The 22,908-nt window shown below is 36.8% G+C and overlaps 1 protein-coding gene across 1 annotated transcript in view; it reads right to left on the bottom strand.

The window, feature by feature from the left end:
• The window catches only part of CCDC171 (coiled-coil domain containing 171), a 338,249-nt gene extending 315,546 nt beyond the window's left edge, over positions 1-22,703 (bottom strand). Inside the window, exons 1-4 of the mRNA XM_063080963.1 lie at positions 22,620-22,703; positions 13,557-13,715; positions 7,165-7,300; positions 1,571-1,745 (exon numbers count right to left, since the gene is read on the bottom strand). Coding sequence (XP_062937033.1) covers positions 1,571-1,745; positions 7,165-7,300; positions 13,557-13,600 — 355 coding nt within the window. The 5' untranslated portion in view covers positions 13,601-13,715; positions 22,620-22,703. The remainder of the gene's footprint in view (positions 1-1,570; positions 1,746-7,164; positions 7,301-13,556; positions 13,716-22,619) is intronic.
• Positions 22,704-22,908: the final 205 nt, after the last annotated feature.

The raw sequence follows: 22,908 nt of genomic DNA, 5'->3' as shown, positions 1-22,908 counted from the left end.
CCCTATACTGGAAGGAAAGGAATGTGTTAAACAAACAGGCCTTGCTAGGTTCCCCCCTCAGTTTATTGTCATTAGATTATACCCTTTTTGTCCAATCACGTTTCTCCACAACTATGCACTTCTTTCATCAGACTTAGCATAAGGATACACAGCTTTCCCTGGATCTTTTGGTCTTCATTTCTGAAGGCTCCCATGTCACATAAAACTTTGTTAAATAAGATTGTTATGCTTTTCTCTTATTAATCTATATTTTGTTACAGGGGTGTCAGCTGTAAACCCCGCAATGGGTGAGAAAGAGATACTACTTTTTCTCCACTACATGATCAAAAATACTTATGACCAATGTCAATAACCTAAGCCAGCTGGCCAAAACTAGGAATCTTAACCATTACAATAACTATAATTTAACATTTGTTTAGCTCCACGCAGTTAAAAAAGCACTTTCTCTTTCTCATTTCATCTTTAAAACAACCTAGGTTCAAACACCAGTAAGTGGTAGAACCAGTATCTAAATCAAAATATTCTGAATTCACATTCAGTATTCTCTTAATTAAAACATGCTGTATACAAGAATGTCCATAGCACCATTACTCTTTTTTTTAAAGCCAGTCAAATTTAGTAGTGCGAGTTGTATATCAACTTCAGTGACACTAATGTTAACAAGTTCTAATAACCCACTACTATCAAACCAGCTTTTAGCACCATTTTTCTTAATAACCAAAAACTGGACACTACCCAAATGCCCATCAATAGTAAATGGATAAACGTAAGTGTGGTATTGCTTACACAATATAATACCAACAACAAAGTTATGCAACAATATGGATGAGCCTGACAAACACAATGTTGAAGGAAAGAAGCCAGATACAAAAGATTATATACTATATGATTCCATTCATACAAAGTATAAAAAAGAGACAAAATTGATCCATGTTATTAAAAACCAGCATAGGAGTTATGTATGTGGAAGGGCTTTTGGTAATTTTCTATTCCATGATCTGGGTGCCTGTTATGAGTTATATAGTTATCTAGGCACATTCCTTTATATATATTATACTTTCATAAAGGTTTTATTGAAGTCCAAGGGCTATATAACAGATGACTTCTGAGGATTAAATCCAGTACTTTTTTCTTTTCCACGCACCACATTCTAACCCAATGCTTTCTAAACCTAGCTAATCAACAAAATCACCGGTACTGTTTCTTGAACATATAGATTCTCAAGCTGCAGATTCTGATTCTGATTATATGTGATGGGGGGCCTAGAATATATGTTTGAAACAAACAAAAAATTCCTTTGTGATTCTGCTGATTATTCATGGAACAGGTGCTTTAAAAAAGTGATTAACAGAATTCTGAACCCCTTTTTCCATTCATTCACAACATAAAAAAATGAATCTAAAGTAGAGAAATGTTCACATAATAGCTAGAAGACTTTACATATACCCAGCAAACTCTCTCCATCAGTAGCCTACCTATGACCCTATATGGAATGCCTACAAGCAGTGAGCAATGATATGTACAACGACGTTACAACCCTGAACATGTTAAGAAATAGAAATAGTCTTACCACAGAGTGTTTCTTGGATTCTATGTGCCTCGGCTAATCTCTCTTCAGCAGCCCGTCTTCCAAGACCAGCTTCCTTTCTAGCAACAGCCAGGTCATATTCCAAACTTTGTCGCAATGCTTCTCCTTTTTCAACCTCAGACCGTAGCTTGGCAATCTGGCTCTCATAGCTTGCCAGCTAAAAACAGATTTCTAATGTCATGAATCAATATTAAAACATGTCTCCAAGAATATGAGATCATACACTCAAACATTTAAATTTCTTAGAGAAACTTGTTTCCATAATATTTAGAAGTCAAGAATATATCAATTTAGGGCTGGTCCGTGGCTCATTTGGGAAAGTGTGGTGCTAATAACACCAAGGCAAAGGGTTCAGATCCCTATATAGGGATGGCCAGTTCGCTCACTTGGGAGAGCGTGGTGCTGACAACACCAAGTCAAGGGTTTAGATCCCCTTACCGGTCATCTTTTTAAAAAAAGAACACATAAATTTATATTTTCTGAAACACTGGGAAAAAAGCACTACCTTACTCACCAAATGACACTCATTAAGTTTCTTATTTTATAGAATCCACTATAGAGAAAAAAAACAAAAAATAAATAAAAAAATAAAAACAAAAGAATTCTTACATGAACTTCTTATAAAAATAAAGAGAAATCGTATATTTTAATCAGAAATAGTCATACCTAAAAAACAAAAATAAATGCATGATCCATAGTAAGCAGTAAAAATTAATTCTCTCCTCTCCTCCTATTCCCTAGATGATATCAAGAAGCAAACTGCAGCAAAGTATAGTTAGGTAAATATTGTCTATACTATTTCTCTTGATTATGACATCACTGGTAGAGCATAAAGTAATAAAAGTGCCAATTTTGCAAATTTTAATGAACTAATATCTTGTGAACTTCCATGAAGCAGCATGACAAAAGATAGGTCGGAGAGTTAGAACTACATGATTTATAAGGTCCTTTCCCACTCTAAAAGTATATGACCTAATCAACAATTTGTTAAATATTAAACATTTTCTTGCTCTATCATCACTATTTGGGCCAACAGGTATCTGAATGACTCCACGGTCTTCTTGTCCCACACCTTTATTATTGTGTTTAAATTATTCTAACAGGGATGGCTGGTTAGCTCAGTTGGTTAGAGCACCACTTTGTAACACCAAGGGTTAGGATCCATGTACCAACCAGCCGCCACAAAAAAAAAACAAAAAACAATGATTCTAACAATCACTGTAACAATAAAAACCTTGTGGTATTTTCTCATTCCAATTGTCCATATAAATGCAACTCAGTCTCATCTGGAAGCTGTGAGTCTATTAGCATTTCCTCTCCCCAAACCCTCTGCCTAATAATAAATCTTCTTAAAAGTAATCTATTATTTCTATACCTATCAAAGAAAACTGAAGCTCAGAAAAATGAAGTAACTTTTCCAAAGTCCCACACAATAAAATTCCTAGAGAAGTCATTTTAAAGATATTTTGTGCAAATCAACCTGCATGAAGAGTAGTTAGTATTAGGAATATCCAATAAGGAAATATATACTCGGTTTTTAGATCAATTCATTTCTCTCTGCCTTGCTTTGTAATGGGCACATTTTGAGATTAAATGGCTTAAAAAAAAAATTACTACATGATACAAGGAAGATCATCTAAACAAATAATTGAAAGAATAAGAATGATCAGTAATGTAAACCTGGAGTTGAACCATTTATAATTGCCTGTTTTAAGAAAATTGTCTTCTTTCCCTGAGGTAGTTTCCTAACTCTTTAATGTAAACACATACTTCAAAACATTTTGATCAAATAAGAGAATAGTGTGTTCTCCTAAGAGAAGCCTAATGACAACTATAAATATATGTAAAAGAATATATGTAATAGATGATTTCACGACACTAATACTTTCAAGTAAAATCTGCATTTGATTTTCAAAAATAATTTTTAAACTTTATCAACAATCAGTTTACATCTAATAAATTCCATTTCATATTATTACAATGTAAACAGAAGCAATTACTTCAGCTATCACTTAAAATTGACCTCAATTTTTACTAAAAAATATAAATAAAATAGTCATATATGCGTTTCTTTTTATTTTTATCAGCCATACCCCTGTTCCTTAGATATCCCCCCAAAATCATTTTTTCATATATTCATTCAGCTGAGGGCTTACTATGAGCAACAAAGAGACAAAGCATGATCACTGCTTTCAGCTCTCAGGAAGCTTACAGACTGAAGAAGAGCCCGTGAGCATGAAATAAATATTTAGTCCTAAAATATCTGGGACTGGCCAGTTAGCTCAATTGGGATGGCATGGCAACACCAAAGTCAAGAGTCCAGATCTCTGTACTAGCCAGATGCAGAAAATAAAAAATAAATAAATAAATGAATAAAATATCTGTAACAGCAATGTGTTGTGGAAGAACAAAGGAAGGAGTAATTGATTTCACTTAGGGAGACTTTACAAGGTTTCCCACCAGGACAGTATCAGAACTTAGCAAAAAGGGAAGGAAAACACAATTTATGCTTAACTGTCAATAAATTAAAGCTACTATTACAGAGCACAAACACTTTACAAATTTTATTTCACTTAATTATCATGATAACCCTTTGGGACCAGCATTTCACAATGAGAAACCAATGATGTGCAGGATAAATAATTAGCCCAAGGTCATATATCTTGTAAATGGAAGAGCCAGGAACACTAATAAAACACATAATGATATAATAAAACAAAAAGAAACAAGATAATTTATGAATTGCACTGTGAATAAAAATTCCATATTCGGCAAGGAGCATACCTGGGGTCCTAGGCAGGAGCCAAGGGCGGCCCCCTCTGCCTGGAAGCAGGCAAGGAACATGCCAAGGTCCTAGGCAGGAGCTGAAGCCAGCATCCCCAACCTCGAAGCAGGCAAGGAACACACCAGAAACACCACTTCTGCATAGGTGACCCACCACAGCCAATGCCATAGCCACGGCTGCTGCAAAAGTGGTCTTGACACCACAACAGCAGCTACAGTCACTGTGCAGGTGGCCTGCCAGACACTCAACTGGATTGACACAGGAGAGTCACCAGCAGAGACCAGAAAAAGAAGAGGATGTATCTCTCCTCAAAGCCCACTCCAGAGTAACAGAAGAAGAGACTGCTCTACCAGATGACCAGACATCACCGGAGAGATACTAGAAATCAGAAATCCAAGAAAATACAACACCACCAAAAGAATACAGTAATTCTCAAATATCACACCCTTTATAGCAGGAAATCCTTGAAATGACTTTAAGGAAATTCTAAGCACAATCTTAAGGAAATTCACTGAGATATGAAGACTCAGACAACACAATGAAGCAAAAAAAAAAAATCCAAGATATGAAGAAGGAAATTTACAAAGAGATTAATCCCTTAAAAAAGAACGTAGCAAGGGCTGGCCAGTTAGCTCACTTGGTTAGAGCATGGTGTTATAAAACCAAGGCTGAAGGTTCAGATCCCCTTACCAGCCAGCTGCTGCCCCCCCAATAAAAAAACTAAAACAAAAAAATAAAAGTTAAAAAAAAAGATCTGTGACCTTCCTCTACACCAGCCACATTTAACTAGAAATAAAATTGAAGGAAAGAATGTAGCAGAACTCATGGAACTGAAAGATTCATTCAATGAATTAAAAAACACAACAAAGAGCCTAACCAGCAGGCTAGAACAAGTAGAAAAAACAATTTCTGATCTTGAAGACAGTCTTTTCAAGATAACCCAGGCAGCCAAAAAAAAGGAAAAAAGAATTTCAAAAAATGAAGAAAATCTAAGAGAACTAGCAGATACCTTAAGTGCACATTCGAATCATGGGTGTTACAAAGGGGAGAAAAAGGAAAAGGCATGGAAAATCTATTCAATGAAATAACAGAAAAACTCCTAGGTCTAGGGAGAAACACAAACATTCAGATCCAGGAGGATCAAAGATCACCAAACAGCTTCGATCCTCTCCAGGACACATTATATTCAAACTCGCAAAGCTCAAAGACAAAGATGGAATCTTAAAAGGAGAAAGAGAAAACATCAAGTCACCTATAAGGGAGCCCTTATCAGATTAACAGCAGACATCTCAACAGAAACTCTACAGACCAGAAGAAAATGTAATGATAGATTCAAAATACTAAAAGAAAAACAACTGGCAGCCAAGATTACTATACCCAAGCAAGGCTATACTTCAGAAATGAGGAAGAAATAGTGTATTTTCCAGACAAACAAAAACTGTGGGAGTTCACCACCACACTACCAGCCCTGCAAGAAATCCTCAAGGGAGCCCTGAATCTAGAATCCGAAAAACAATAAGCACTACCACAAATATATAAGAAAGAAAAAAACCCACTGGTAGAACAAAAATACAAATAAGAAAGGGAAAGACATTAATTCTTACCACCACAAAAAACCATAATGACAAGAAACAAAAGCAAAAAACCTCTTACTCTCTTTGGAAGATGACAGGGAAACAATTCATTTTTCTAAAACTAGTAAGTAAAAGATAAAGTCAAGCATCTATCCTGTCTTTCATACATGAATTGTTCCTTGGGTTAACCACAAGTAGCTGAGGAAGGAACACTTCTGTCTAGTGAAGTATCCCAGCTAAAAGGAATAAAATAATTAGAATACGGTATGTTGCAAATCCCCATTGAAATAATGGATCTAGCAAATGATCATCATTGACTGCTAGCATCACAGACAATCAGACATAATGGGCCTCCTGCAGTAAGGACATATATACCTCTGAAGCCAAGTCTAACGTGAATGAGAACAAGCCTCAGGATCCAGCAACCAATCATCAGGAAATGCAGGGGACACTGGAACATGTTATAAATGACAGTACTGGGATGGAGCCAGCAAATCCAGACCTTGGGAAACTTTATGAGGTAAAGGGGAAAAAATTAGATGAAGGGGGAACCTACAGATTAAAAGAACCTTAAGTGACAGCTGACATAGCAAGCAAATGCAACAAGCAGAACTTGTCTGGATCCTGATGGAAACAAATCAATTGTAAGAAAGAAAGAGGGAGGGGGAGAGAATTGGAGAAATCTAAACATGTTAATGTTTGATTATAAAAAAAAAGAAAAGAAAAGCAATGTAAAACATTTGTTTGCTATTGTTTATACAATAGATGTTCACTAGGAAATTACAAGCTGCTTTTATTTAATGTTACCTCAATTGCTAATGAAGCTATGCATTTTAAATAAGAAAAAAAATTTTCATGCTCAAATCTTATGACTTAAGAAAGAGATTCTTCCATGGTTCAGACCATAAAGGAACCTACGTTATGATTTCAAAAATGTCTTATTTAAAAATCCTTTAGTCTTCAAAACAAATTCATCAATATTTTTATCAAGTTGAACACATCAATTAAAATAAATTTAAGACAACATATGAATAAACATAATAATTCATTAAAGTTCAACTTGAACTCTCCTATATAATTCCACTCATAAAAATTATCATAGGTTTTCTTTACTATGATTTCCGTTTAAGCACAATAATGGTATATAAAGGTTAAACATGGAATCTAAAAAAATCAAACTCAACTTTTACATTATTTGAAAGGAAAATAAATTCTACCTCTGCATTGTGCTTAGTTGTTATTTCTAATTTTTCTTTCTTAGCCCGATGGAGTTTCTTTCTGAGATCAGCAGTAATATCCAAGTCTGTTTCACTTTTAAGCATTTGTTTTACATCCGATGACGCATTCTTCAACCTATAAAATGAGATCATAATAAAATATAATTCTCATAAAGCATATTTCACAGTATTTCTGACATTTCTTATAACTTATTTTTCAAAAAACATACAAAACATGATATGGTCCTTGACTCAAAGAAATTTACAATCTAGTAAAAAATGCCCATTACAAAAGTGAGGTACAAATGCAAAGCAGTATATTACTAGTAACTAACCACTGTCTACTGGGAAAGCACCACATTGCTCTCAAGACTGATATTTACACTGTTCGACCATATCACAAGCTGGGTAGTTTTAGAAGGGACTGAGTTCTTTCTTTTCTTTTCTCTTTTTAAAAAATATATTTTACTCACTGCAAATGTAATACATATTAATAAAAGAAAAAGAATACAGATTCCTGCTTAAAAATGGCAGATTAAAGCACTCTATTCTCCCCGCCCCCCCCAACCACCATCATTACCAAAAAATACATTAAAATAACAGCATACAGAATTTAGAGGTATCAACCCATAAGGAGAAAGAACACAAAAGATGAAACAAAATAATGGAAGCTGGACAGCATGTAGATGAATGATTTATCTAATAAAGTTGAATTCAAAGCCAGTGACGAAAGCAACCTGATTTACACCAGAGCCCCCAAAGCTCAGTAATAAGCAACACCTTTGAAAATGGGGGTGAAAGTAGAGCAGAAAACAAAAGAATTGGTTGAAAGTCTGCAAACAAAATAATTAGATCCTCAGGTCCTCTACCCCATATACCACAAAACTGGACACCTATCTCTTCCCCAGTCTGTCAGAACACTAGGGATTTATTCCCTGGAGAGGATAAAACAAAGGGTCTCTGAATTGGAAGATATTAGATTCAAATGGGGTAAGGGCTACATACTAAAAACATGATGCTTGAGTAAAAAGTTATATAATGAATGACAACCCTAGTCTTTTAACACTACTTGTTTGCCAGAACAATGGCAGCCAGAGAATGGAAGTGTCTGCCCTTTAGAATCTAGCCAGTCAGGTGAAAAAGACCTAAAGATGACGACACCAGGGGTTCTCCAGCAAAATAGCTTTACCAGATCACCTTACAATGAATGCCACAAATACAAAGCCTCCCACACTGAGCTCCCAGTCATTTTTTAAGGTTAGGCTCTGCTTTTAAATATGAGCAGAGAGCCAAGGATCATTAAACTTCTATCAAAGTTTAAGAAGTATCTAAAATGAAACAGAGACCAAAAATAAGATGGGTAGTAAGGAGGATGCCCTCAAAAACTATGCAGATAGAAGACAACTTTTTCAAAAGACAGAAAAAAACCAACATTAATATCCTCAGAAAAACAGGAGAGTAAAATATCCATAACATTGCATCCATGGATGTGGTAAGAAATATTCACAGAACAAAAAAAGAGCTCTTGGAAACAAAAAACACAAACTAAGAAAAAAAAACTAAACAAAATAAATAAATATAAAAGAAAAATCTTGTTGCGGGGGAGAGAGGAGAGGGAGGAGGGAGGGAGGTTTCGGTAAGGGGCAACAATAATCAACCACAATGTATATCGACAAAATCAAATTTAAAAAAAAAGAAAACAAAAAAGAAAAATCTCCCAGAAAAGAGAAAGGGAGATGGAAAATAAGAAAATTTTTTAAATTAGAGGACTGTTCAAGAGGTTCTAAATCTAAATAAAGAGTTACAGAACGAGGAAATATAAATTTATAACAAAAAATAGCCTTATTTTTTTGTAAGTATTATTGTAAGCATTTTGCACACACAAAGTTATTTAATCTTCACAACAAACCCATCAGATAGCCACCATTATGACCCCTATTTTACAGAAGAGGAAACTGAGTAACAGAGAGACTAAGTGATTTGCCCAAATTCACAGAGTTGGCAAGGAGCTGGAACTCAAACCCTAGCAGCCTGGCTCCATTATATAGCTTCTTAACTTTTACACTATAATGCCTCTCTGGAGGGGAGGAAATTATTTAAGTGAAAAATTAGAGAAAATATCCAGATTCTGAAGGATATGAGTTTCAACCTGAAAGAGCCTATTAGGAGCCCAGGTTAAATGCAGGGAAATGTCAGAAAACAGAGCACAAAAAAAGAGTTGCTCCAAATTCCAGAGAAAAATAAATAGGTTTTACATAAAGGATTAAGAAATCTGTCTGGCATCATTTCTCAACAGAAACACTGGAAAACAATGCTACAATGCCTGACAAAATTTGAAGGGAAAATCATTTCCAACTTAGATTTCTTTTTCTTTGCTTTTTAATAGTTGTAAAGTGATGGGGGGGGGCGGCAACTTAGAATTTTATACCCAATAAATTATCATCCAAAGATAAGGTTATGAGAAAGACTATTTCAGATCTGCAAGGCCTCCAAATATGTACCTTCCATGAACTTTCTCAGGAGGATATTCGAAGGTTTCCTCCACCAAAAAAAGGACCTAAGCTTAGAAAGAAAGACATGGAATCCCACAGGTAGTGTGTTCAACACAAGAAAAGAGAAAAGGGATTTTCAAGATGTTGATGAAAGGAAACACTAAAATGACACTTGTATAGCAAAGTACGTAAAGGGAAATCTGTGCCAGTTGGCCAAAGCTTCTAGGAGTGATTTCATTAATAAGATAAAACAGAAAACAACAGAATACTTTCAGTATCTGAACATACTGAGAGGAGATTTATATAACTCAGTTGGAGCATGAAGCTGAATTCATGATAAGTTCATAGAAACTAAGCAAACTAAACAAGAAACAAGACAATTATAAAATCCAAGAAAAACAAACTGTACAAGAAAGATAAATGTTACTGAATTACTACTACATGGCTTAACTGAAAGCTTTCACAATTATGATAATGTAAACACTGAATAAATATTCTAACCAATATTACAATTATCACCAAATGTAGAGAGAATAAGAAAGGGGGGCAGGCATGAATGAGATCAAAATTATCATCTTCTGTATTGAGAAGTCAGTAAATAATGGCTAAAACTAAATAACAACATGAAAAAAAATGTTTGAAGAGATACAGATTAAGAAAACCACATCAAAGGGCCAAGACCGTGGCGCACTCGGGAGAGTGCGGCTCCCACCGCGGGTTCAGATCCTATATAGGAATGGCCAGTGCACTCAATGGCTGAGTGCCGGTCACGAAAAAGACAAAAAAATAAAAAATAAAAAACCTAAAAAAAAAAAAAAAAGAAAGAAAACCACATCAAAGAGTTGAAAAATAATTGCTTCTAGGAATAAAGAAATTGATTTGTCTCGAGGAAATTAGAATTGCTATTTTTCCTAACAGCAGTAAATAAGCCTTGTAGAACGATTGGATTATTTAAACAATGTGTATATATAACTTTAATTTTGTTTAATAAAACTAAAATAGAATCAATAAATCCAAAATTTGGAGAAACTAAGACCCTCATAAATTGCTAGTGGGAATATAAAATATTCCAACCACTTTAGATTACAAGTTGGCAACTTCTTAAAAATTTTAACATAAATTTACTATATGATGCAGTAATGCTGCTCCTAAGAATCCTAAAAGAAACAAAAACAAGGCTGGCCAGTTGCTCAGTTGGTTAGAGCACAGCCTAATAACACCAAGGTCACAGGGTTCAGATCCCCATACCTGCCAGCTGCCAAAAAAACAAAACAAAAACAAACACATATATCAACAAAAAAATTTATTTGCAAATGTTCGTGGCAGCATTATTCATTGTTCATAGTAGCCAAAAAGTAGAAACAACTCAAATGTCTATCAACTGGTGAATGGGCAATCAAAACGTTTTATATCCATGTGGTGGAATACAGTACTTCCCCCTTATCTGTGGTCTCACTTTCCACAGTCAACTGCAGTCTAAAAATATTCAATGAAAATTCCAGAAATGAACAATTAGTAAGTTTTAATTTGTATGACATTCTAAGTAGCATGATGAAATCTCACATTGTCCCACTCCATCCCACAAGGGATGTGAATCATTCTTTTGTCTAGCATATCCACCCTGTATACGCTACCCTCTTGTTAGTCCCTTAGTAGCCACCTCAGTTATCAGATGGACTATTGCAGTATCACAGTGTTTGTGTTCAAGTAACCCTCATTTAACTCCAAATGGCCCCAAAGTATAAGTATAGTAATGCTGGCATGTTGTTAAAATTGTTCTATTTTATTATTAGTTATTGTTATTAATCTTTTACTGTGCCTAATTTATAAATTAAACTTTATCACATGTATGTATATACAGGAAAAAAACATACTATATATAGGGCTCGGCACTATCTGTGGTTTCAGGCATCCACTGGGTGTCTTGGAATATCCCCAGCAGATAAGTAGGGAAGGCTACTGTTCTATTTAGCAGTTAAAAAGAAAAAAAGTACTGATAACATGCTACAACATTGTAAACTTTAAGAATATGCCCAGTGAAAGAAGCCAGATACAAAAGATCACAATTTGTATGATTCCATTTATATGAATTGTTTAGAAAAGGCAAATCTATAGAAACAAAATAGATTCATTGTAGTGTTGAGTTTTTTCATTTTTTTTTAAGGTGGGTCAAAGTTGTAGAGTTTAAATAACTTTATCCAAAAGGAATCTAGTCATTAAAAATTACAACAGATATACTAGGGTACTTCAGAAAGTTCATGGAAAAATAGAATTGAAATATAATGTAAATCTTTCTGTGAACTTTCTGAAGTATCCTCATATATTGATGTGGTAAGAAGCTCCTTCCAAAATTGAAAAGGCAGGATACTAAATAATGTGAAATATTATTGTAATGTATAAAATATATATTTTTATAATATACTGATATCTTCATAAGAAAAAGTCTGGATAAGTATTTACCAAAATGTTATCAATTGTTAACTCTAAGTGGTAGGATTAAAAGTAGTTTTATTGTTTTGTTCGATGAATTTTTAAATTTTTCTAAAAACACATGTTATCTGTATTAAAATATACATATACATACACTAGTGCACATATAATAAATATACATATACTGTAATATACATATATGTGTATATGTATGTATATGTATAAAGTAGAACATCAGAGCAAGAAGGAAACATGAAGATCCTCTATTCAGCAGTTTTTGGTGTTTTTGTTTGTTTTTGGCAGCTGGCCAGTATGGGGATCCAAATCCTTGACCTTCGAGTTACCAGCACCATGCCCTAACCATATGATCTAACCTGCCAGCCTTCTATTCAGCAGTTTTTGAACCATATTCCTCAAGGTGGTGGGCAAAGAACAAACTGATAAAGCCCCACACATGCCCCCCACAACATGTGGGAAAAGGGGAAAAAAAAGTCCTCTTTAAGATGAAATTTTACCAAAGAAAAAAGTTTATGTTTTATTTATTCCTTACCTGGCTCCAGAAAGGATTTTTTTTTTCCAGAAAGCATTAAAGCAGCTTCTAAAGATAGGTGGAAAACATTTGCATAGCAAACCCTATTTATAGGTAAAGTACATGTTAGTCATGGTACTTGCCCCACCCACACAAAGTGCTGAAAATGCAGTCTAGATGACTCCTTCTCAAACTAAATATTAAAAAGAAATTTGAAAAACAGACAGAATACAACCTCAAATGTTTTATTTTTAGATTCAGCAGACAGAAAATTACTGTTAAATGACTACAAGTTTCTTAATATTTACTTTCAATTTCTGTACTTATTTCTTTGTAAACCACACTCAGGAGAGTTATACTCTCCTCCTGAGTGGTCCCGTTTCATATTATGAACTCCACCCAGAAGAGGTAAATGAACTAAAGATAGGTACTGCACCCAAAAGCAGAAATCAAGGGTACAAAAAAGATGAGCAATAGTAACTAGGTGCTCCTTCATGGAAAGTAAACTGAGAGATACCAAGTAAAGGGGCAGTCAGCAACAGGAGCTAAAACTAAAATAATGCTTAAACAGAAGCCACAAATTAGAGCTGGTGCAATGAGGAAAGAAGACGAATTAGAGCCACAGAGGTTAGGGGAAACAAAACAGAAATGTAAACAAAGCAGGAAAACAGTTGGAGTATTGAAAATAATAAGTGTCTAGTGACAGGAAAAGGTGTGCACAGATGGACATTTGTGGTCCAAGTTAACAAAGATCCTACAAAGTCTCTAGATCCAGCTCTAACTTCTATGAGCTTCATTCCTATTTCTCCAATTCCATGAAATTTCTACTTCCTTTACCATGCCATGAGAATTCCTAACATTAGCTCCACCAACCACTTTCTTCTCTCTGTTCCTTGCAACCAAAAGCATTCTTCAAATAAAGGAAGAGAAGAGAGGCTTACCTTTGGGTATCACCAGTGGCATTACTTGAAGTACTTAAACTCATGATATGTCTTTCCAACACTTTCAAAATACCCCACTGTTTCTTAATGGTATGCTTCCTTATTGATGACTAAAATTGTCCAGGATGTCTGTGGCTTACAGGTTAGATGAACTGAAGTCTGTTAAAAAATAGTAAATGATACAATAGCAGTTATATATTTGAGTCCTGAGGGGTTTTTTTTTAGTATGGCTGATTTTTCTTCTGTTCTTTGGCTTATATGTACTTTTTTTTTTTTAACTTCTCAATATACATTGTAGTTGATTTTCATGTCCCTTTATCTGTTCCTCTTCCCCCCCATCTTTCCCCTCCCCCACCCAACTACAACATATCTGTTCACTTGTCTTAACAAGTTCAAGGAACTCTTGTGATTGTTATGTCTTCTTCCCCCCCTTATTTGTATTTTTTTAATTATTGTATAACAAGAACGTAATACTGGTATTCCACTATGTTTTATTACTTTTAAAAAGGATTGGAAGCAAAAATGACAAAATGTTTAAAAAGATGTCCCTTACAAGAACAACATAATGATGAAATTATTAGATTATTTTAATTTCTCAAATAAAAAGAAAAATTATCATAATAAAATAGTGATAAATTATTCTTGAACTTGGAAAAGGAACATGTAGTGCCAATCTCTAGGGCATAGAATTCAGTTTGAAGGAAATTGAACTCCAGGGACATTTTGGGGTCCCTAAAAGCTTTTTCATAAATGAGATATTTTTAATACAATGTTGCAATCAAAGAGGCCAAAGTACTCTCAAACAGAAGATCTCATGATAATTTTCAAAGGCCTTCTCTCAAGGGATCAAACAGGAAGAAGGAAAGAGAAGAGTATTTGTCACTTACCCTGGCCTACTTTCTGGAAACCTCTTCTATAGGAGATATTCCAAATTATACAGAACCAACCATTTAAAGTAAGTTACTTTACCACGGTGCTAAGGAATCTCTGGGTAATTTTAAATCGAGAAATAACAATAATTCATTAAGTCCAAATAGATAAAAATACAAATACAAATATCCTATAACCTCCTCTTCTACTCCAGTAGAAGTCAGCATCCTAAGGAAGAACATGAGCTTTGGACTGAGAAAGATCTGAATTTGAATTCCAGAAAGTACCTTACACTTAAGTATGTGGCCTTGAGAAAGTCACTTAAACTATAAGCCTGTTTCTTCAATCATAAAAAAAAGTATAACTATATCAACCTCATATACTTAAGATTTAAGTAACATACAAGGGTACTTCAAAAAGTTCCTGGAAAAATAGAATTAAAGTATAAACTTTCCATGAACTTTTTAAAGTACCCCTATACATAGCACATATACAGTATCCAGCCACCATCAGTTTATATACTGAACATAGAACTCTCTGAAAAACACAATGATCTCTGATAAGTGAAGGGAGTAGGTGATAGGTGAGGTGATTTGGTCTGGGGGAAAGATGTAATAAAAGAATTATTTAGTGAAATTGGAGGTGTAGGGGGATATCGAGACCCTCCCCCCACAAAAAGGTGCTAAACTGTTCTGTCTCTGCTCCCGAAAAACGCCTCATAGAGAAGAAATCACTGAGAGAAAACGGACTCAACTGCAGTGCTCAGAACTAATGCCTCCTATGGACAGACACCAATGGATCTTTAAAACACGCAGTGATTCATGTAGCTGATTGAATAGTTTGACCCAGGACAAAGAAGATGGAATTTTGTACACGAAGGGGGAAGAAGCCACTTCTCCAGAGACCTAAAAGACTAAGCTTAGGAATAGTGGTAAACAAACAAATACCACTGTCAGTAATCTACTGAGCACCTACTACAGTGCTGAGCACTGTACTTGGTATTTTATATACAGAATTCTGATCCTTACAACACTGCAATGCAAGAATTATCCCATTCTTCAAAAGAGATTAGAGGTAATTTGCCAAAAGTCACATAGTTACAGGACCAAGATTCCAACACATAGCTATCTGACTGTAAAGCCCAAGTTTTTTCCACAAGGCCACTGATAATACATACAGCTGAACTATGAATTATCTTACCTGAGGTGTATTATCCTCACTTTATAAGAGAGCTAATCTGGTTCAGAGAGGCTAAATGACTTGTCCGAGGCCAGTCAGCTATTAAGTGAGGTTACTAAGGACTCATTCAAGCTCTTCAGGTACTGAATTCCAAAACCTTGTCACTTTACCACCATGCTCCCAAAGATCAGACCCCAGAGAAACTGCCTTCAGAATGGAAGTAAATGAGTTAGAACCTAAAAAGAACGGACTCTTCTGTCCTTATAATATCCAAGGCTCAAAAGCACATACATAAAATGTTTCTATTTTTGTGAAAAAGCTTAATTATATACACATACACATGTGAATTTCAGACAGTTAGGGCCTTAATAATTTAATGTAGGGCCTTAACAGTGTATATTATAATATTTGTATATTGGGCAGAGAAGTACGGGAAGAGGGAGTTCACCAAATTTTAATAAAGTTGTTTCAAAAAAGTTAATTTGAGTAGAATCATCATTTTTCAGTGCATTATTGTGGCATCTAATATCTTCAAATCTGAATGATCTTGTAGAGGCAGTGTCTTCTATAGCTCAGGAGCAAGTTTCATCAATTTCTGGATCATCAATATAGATGCGGTAGGCAGATCTCCACGCTCTCCAACCCCTGTACTCGCTCATATAATATCCTCCCCTTGCCTGTGGGCAGAACCCATGACTTCCTTCTAACCAATAGAATATGACAAAGGTGATGGGATGCCACTCAGATGATTACATTGCATTATATAAGACTTTCAGCAGACTGAATAACAGACAATCTGCTGGCCTTAAAGAAGCAAACCACCATGCTGCAAACTGCGTATAAAAAAGGTCACATGACTGAGAACTGCAGGTAGCCTCTTGGACCTGAGGGTGGCCTCCACCCAACAGCAGCCAGTAAGGAGCCTTGACAGCAACCTTGATGAGACCCGGAGCACAGGACCCAGCTAAGCTGTACATGCAGAAACTGTGTGACTCCTAATCTGCAAAAACTGTGGGAAAATAAATGTGTACTATTTTAAGCCACTTAGTTTATGGTAACTTGTTACATATCAATAGAAAACTAATACAAGAAAAAAGATTGAAAATTCTCATGCAGTATTAAAAAAAAAGTTGAGCAAAACGGGAAAAATAGGAAAATGGGTTCTCATGCTAGCGCTGCCTGTGCATGTCTTTTATCAAGTCTGTTTTTCTATAGTTTAATTTCCTTATTAATTTAAATGAGGAAGTTTATAAAGATCCTATCAAAGACAACTAGATTTTTTAAAAAAAGAAAGAAAACAGAAAGTCATTGGCAACATTTACAACAAAAGAACCAAATACGAGTGAGTAAGGACAAACCACCAACAGCCACAAAACCAGCATGGAAGCAGTAGAGGTGTCTGTTGAGGAGAAAGCAGAGAGAAATAACAAGGCTGCATCTAACAAAACCCCCAAAGAGACAACAGATATTTAACACAGGCCAATTTGAGAGCAGCAGATGAAACTGGAAGATGTCTGCCCATTCCAAGAGTAGGCACCTGAAAAAGCCATATGGTAAGAAAGTCTTGAAACTCTCAAAACAGACCTGCCAAGATTCCCTCCCTGGATGGGGCCCATGCTAAAGAGAAACTGCTGGGGATACAACCAAAATTGAGCAGGAAAGGGAAAATAAAGGCACAGTAAAGAGTGGCCCAGATCAAACTAAGGAGAAAATAGAAACAGAACACCTGAGAAAGCAAGCCACCATAGTCTTTAACTCATACAAAACAGAGGACTATGAAGTTAGAAAAGCTTTCCTGAACCTTGCCTCATTCTCAAAGTTCAGGTAAACTACTCTCCCATAAAAATAAGCAACAAAAAAGTATTATAGTCAAAATCTATACAAAGTTAATATAAGAAAAAAGAGAGTAAGGAGCAGAGTAGTATCCTGTAAATGAAAGTATGACAGAAAGACATGCCCACAAGACAGATGAAAACTATATCTTATTATTTCAAAATGAGCTAAAAGACATCAACAAAATGGTATAAGACATAAAAGAATATGGATCAGAATTAGAAAAATACAGAAATGAGGTGACAGGGATCAGAAAGAATTAAAAATAAAAGAAAAAATTACTTCAGCAGTGTAGACTAAATTAGACGAAAAACAAGAGCAAACAGATATTTTTAAAAAGTCTTAAAAAACAGAGAAAATGAAAAAGAAAAAATATTAAATAAAAAAATGAAGACATCAAAAGGATTCAAGAAAAAGTGACAAAATACTGAAGATAGGCAAAGAATAAACAACATGAAGATAACAGAGGTCCCTGAGTAATAAAATCAAAGCAAAGGAACAGAACAAACACTAAAAACTGAAAACTTTTCTGAAATACAAAAAGATTTTAATCTACATTTTGAAAAAGCAAACTGAGTACCCAAGAATATCGACCTAGCATAACTACCACTACAACACATTCTAAGATAATTACTGGATTTTAAAGAAAACTTAAACACACATGTTCGTAGCATTATTCGAAATAGCCAAAAAGTGAAAATAACACAAATGTCCACCAACTAATCAAAGGATAAATAAAATGTGGAATATTATTCAGCCATAAAAAGGAATGAAGCACTGATAAGAGTCCACAACATGGATGAACCTTGAAAACTTTACACTAGGTGAAAGAAGCCAGGCACAAAAAGCCACTTATAGTATGATTCCATTAATATGAAATGTCCAGAATAGGCAAATTCATAGAAACAGAAAGTGGGTTTGTCGGGCCGGCCCGTGGCTCACTCAGGAGAGTGTGGTGCTGAGAACACCAAGGCCCCGGGTTCGGATCCCATATACGGATGGCCGGTTCGCTCACTGGCTGAGCATGGTGCTCACAACACCAAGTCAAGGGTTAAGATCCCCTTACCGGTCATCTTTTAAAAAAAAAAAAAAGAAAGTGGGTTTGTGGTTGCCAGAGTGGGGAGAGGAGGAATTGGGTCTGTCTGCTAATAGGTATGAGGTTTCTTTCTAACGGTGATGGAAATGTTCTGGAATTAGATAGTGGTGATGGATGTACATAGCAAAAATATTAAAAACCATTGAATTGTGCACTTTAAAGTGGTGACACTTATGTGAATTATATCTCAACTTTAAAAATGCATCTTCCTGGGCCGGCCCCGTGGCTCACTCGGGAGAGTGCGGCGCTGGTGGCACCGAGGCCGCGGGTTCAGATCCTATATAGGGATGGCCGGTGCGCTCACTGGCTGAGCGTGGTGCGGACAACACTGTCCCGAGGGTTGCAATCCCCTTACCGATCAAAAAAAAAAAAATTCTACCTAAAGTTTCCTTTAGCAAATGCTCATTTTCTTCCTCTCCCTCTCTGATATCAGCTCCTGTATTAGGGTACAAAAGCCTACCTCTGTGTGTTTTAGAAAGATTAAATCAACCAAGGACCAAAGTTAGGTCTGTGGCTGAATTTTAACTATACTGAGATTTCCATGCTATTGAACATGGCAAAGGAAAATGCAGTAAAATCTCCTTCCTCTTCTTCCACCAGAGTGAAAAAGTCAAGGAATGATGAGGACAGTCAAGTAGGTAGTTACAGTCATGAAAATACCAGTGGAATAGAAAACTAAGAATTGCAGTGCCCCCACATATTTGTTCCTAGCTTTATTCAAATCTTCCCTGTGAAACTTCACAAAGTTAAAACACAATAATTTGGCCAACCTATATGAGTAATAAAAAATTTCTTACAACATGCAATCAATGTCAGCCTTTCTCTTCTTTGGTATCTGTGTAACTCTTTAAATATTACTTTCCATTTGAAAATATTCAGTTGATCGTTTTTATAAACAAGTTGTCTGATACATCAAAGTGACTCTCTGCTGTCATCATTCCAACTGTGACAAAAATCCCTTCTCCATGCACTGTGCTAAACACTTTCTTTTGTTGTGTTTTTTGTTTTGTTTTTTGGTGGCTGGCCAGTATGGGGATCAGAACCCTTGAACTTGGTGTTATAAGCACTACACTCTAACCAAGTGACCTAACCAGCCAGCCCTAAACACTTTCTATAGATTATCTCACTTCACCGTACACCAGCCCCAAGGGGAAGACACTGTTAATATCACTACTTTATACCTGAGGAAACCAGGGCTTAAAGATATTCAGTTACTTGCCCAAAGTCACATCTCTAGTATGTGACAGAGTCAGGATTCACACACAAGTTGGCTGACTCCAGAGCTCTGCTGTGTGCCTTGCTACTGGCCTTGAAGACATGGATCAATCCAGCCAGGGACCATGTGAGACCTCGCTCGTCAGGGAAGCAGTTCTGCTCCCTGCTGAAGATTTCTCTCAAACCCAGATCATTCTTACCCACATCCAAACTAACAAGTCAGGGTCTTCTCAACAAAATATGACTCAGACCATCAGTGGATTCTCATTCACAGACTTGGGCCAAACCAGGCCATCCTGTGGCAGTGATGGATAAAGGCAAGATTTAAATCAGCTTTTTATGTTAATATATTAATATATTAATCTTCTCTTGGAGTAGAGTTGGACTATTCTCACCATTCCTACTAAAATAGATGATAGGATGTTATGTATATCATTACTTAATAAGAAGTCTTTTTTAAAAAATAGATAATAGGGCAATTGAAGACAAGAGACCAATGATCTGGACATCTAGAGAGGAAGTACCAGCCAGAAAGATGATTCTACTTTAGATTTCTGAGCCATTGCTGGTACAAAGTTTTCCTACCTCACATATGAGTCCTTCAGTTGATCATCCAAAATGTACTCATCTCTCAGTGTGTCTGCACAGATTAGAGGAAAAGGGAAAGTGCGTAGATGAAAAGATAGAAACTGCTAATATTGAGCAGTTACTATTCATACCTGATTTCGTTTAATCCTCCTGATAACCTTAAGAGCACATTTTACAGATGAGAAAAAACTGATGTGGAGAGGATCAGTAACTTGTTTAAAGATATTCAGTGGGATAATGAGAATTTGAATCTACATTTGGCTGGCTCCTAAGTTCATCCTCTTTTCACTACATAGTGCTGTCCTCATTCGTAACCACATTTGTGCTGGGAACGTGCATCAGCAGAGTCAGATATTTCACTTTTCAAGAAGATGTTTGAATTACAGATAGATCTACCATATGACCCAGCTATCACATTGCTGGGTATATACCCAAAGGAATAGAAATCATCATGTCGAAGGGATACTTGTACTCCCATGTTTATTGCAGTGCTATTTACATATAGCCAAGAGTTGGAACCAGCCTAAATGCCCATCATCAGATGAGTGGATAAGGAAAATGTGGTACATCTACACAATGGAATACTATAGTGTAAAAAAGGATGAAATACTACCATTCGCAGCAACATGGATGGATTTAAGAGAAAATTATATTAAGTGAAATAAGCCGGGCACAGAAAGAGAACTAGTGCACATTCTCACTTATATGTGGGAGCTAATAAAAATAAATAAGTATACAAAAAAATAAACGGGGGGGGGGGGAGAAGACACAACAATCACAATAATTCTTTGAACTTTTTAAGATAAGTGAACAGATATGATGTTGATGGGTGATATGGGGGAAAGGGCGGGCATAAGGGAGGAATTAGTAAAGGGACACGAAATCAACTACATTGTATATCGATAAATTAAAATAAAAAATAAACAAATAATTTTTGAAAACTAAATAAAGGGGTTGTTTGGTTCTTTCATCAAAACAAGACCAAGACAAAGGAGCTGAAACCATCAAAGAATTCCAGAATTAAATCGGACTTTAGAGACAAGGTTAGGTGATATGCCTGAGGTCACACAGCTAATAAATGGCTGAGCTAGAACTAATAACAAAAAGCCCCAGGCTAAAATTATTCCTGTCATCTTTCCTCTTAGCATGTTATACTGCTTTTGTTTCCTCTGCATTTATTGAAAAGCATGTTCATTTCCTGCTTACCATTGTTTTGTTGTCACCAGGTACTAACTTAAATAAAACAAGTGAGGAAAGGTAGTTTCTTTTCTCCAAGACTATAAGAACTACAAAACATCGATGAATTATGTATTCGAAAGAGTTGGAAAACTCTTTCCAATAAATAAAATAAATCTGTATTATTTTATTTACATAAAACAAATAAATATGTATTTGCTAGGATAAATATCATAATGGAATAAAGAACATTCAAAAGGAGGCTCCACTTCTGGAGAAAATTCACAGCTCTGGAAAAACTCCCAGCTGACTTTTCTAAGTCTCTCAGAGTAGGAAGTAGAAGCTGCAGAAGACAGTCTAGCACAATTTATTCTTTCGTTTATCACACATTTGTAGTGACTAGAATATGGTTGGCAGTAAGGGAGGGGGGAGAAAGAACGAGAAAGCCGTGGTCCTTGTGCTTACTGATTCTCCGGGGGGAAAGATGCCCAAGTCCATAGGTGTAAACCTAAGAAGCTCCAAGTCCAGGCCCTCTGGCCCTCTGGTCCCTACCCAGTCACTTCTGGCTAGATGCTCCATGGAGACGTTCCCCAGGTGGGCGGAGAGACCCAGCCCAGGGAGGTGGCGGCACGTTTCCACCTGCGACACGAACGGCCCCAGGACAGCCTCAAACTAATCGAGGTCCCCACAACCCTCGCTGCAGACCTCCATACTGTTCTCTCAATACCTCCCTGCCCAAGGCGTTCGTTCGAAGCCCCCACACCCCGCGGTTACCTCAGGGGTGTCCCGTGGTCCAGACGGCACACCCAAGACCCGAGGGGCCGCTTCAAGTTTCAGGGGTGGGAGGCAGCCCAGGCGGCCCGCGGGGGTAAGAGCAAAAACTGTTGGAACCCGACGGACTCTAGGACCCGGGGACGAGGGACAAATAGCAAAGGGGGGGCTGGAGGGGACAAGCCCCTGGGAGGTGAAGTTTACAACCGCCACTTCCGGAGGCTGGGAAAGCCTCTGCTTGCCTCGCAGGCCTCCCCGCCGGGGCCTGACCCGCCCCTCTACCCCCGCCCGCCTCTCGTAGCCCTCGGCGGGCCCGCAGGCTCCGAGATACATACTCGCAGAACGCCGGGCTCGGATTGGAAGAGCCCGCCCGCGAAGCTGCGCGCCTCTACGGCGGTGGCGAGCCGGCGCATGCGCTGTTGCCGGGGAGTAGCATGCTCGCGACCTCGCGCGCTCCCGCTGCAGGCGCTCCCCCTCCCCACGCGAGGATACGCCTGGCCCACGCTCGAGTGTGGCGTTCATCAGCCTCAGGTCCCCAGGTCACTGTCTCAGAGTCCCCAAGGGAGACTGCAAATGCAGACTTCCAGCTTCTAACCTACTAAATAAAAATCTGAGAGGTCGGTT

This window comes from Cynocephalus volans, chromosome 16, assembly GCF_027409185.1.
Source record: "Cynocephalus volans isolate mCynVol1 chromosome 16, mCynVol1.pri, whole genome shotgun sequence".
NCBI lineage: Eukaryota > Metazoa > Chordata > Mammalia > Dermoptera > Cynocephalidae > Cynocephalus > Cynocephalus volans.
This window is presented reverse-complemented; position numbering and strand designations above follow the sequence as displayed.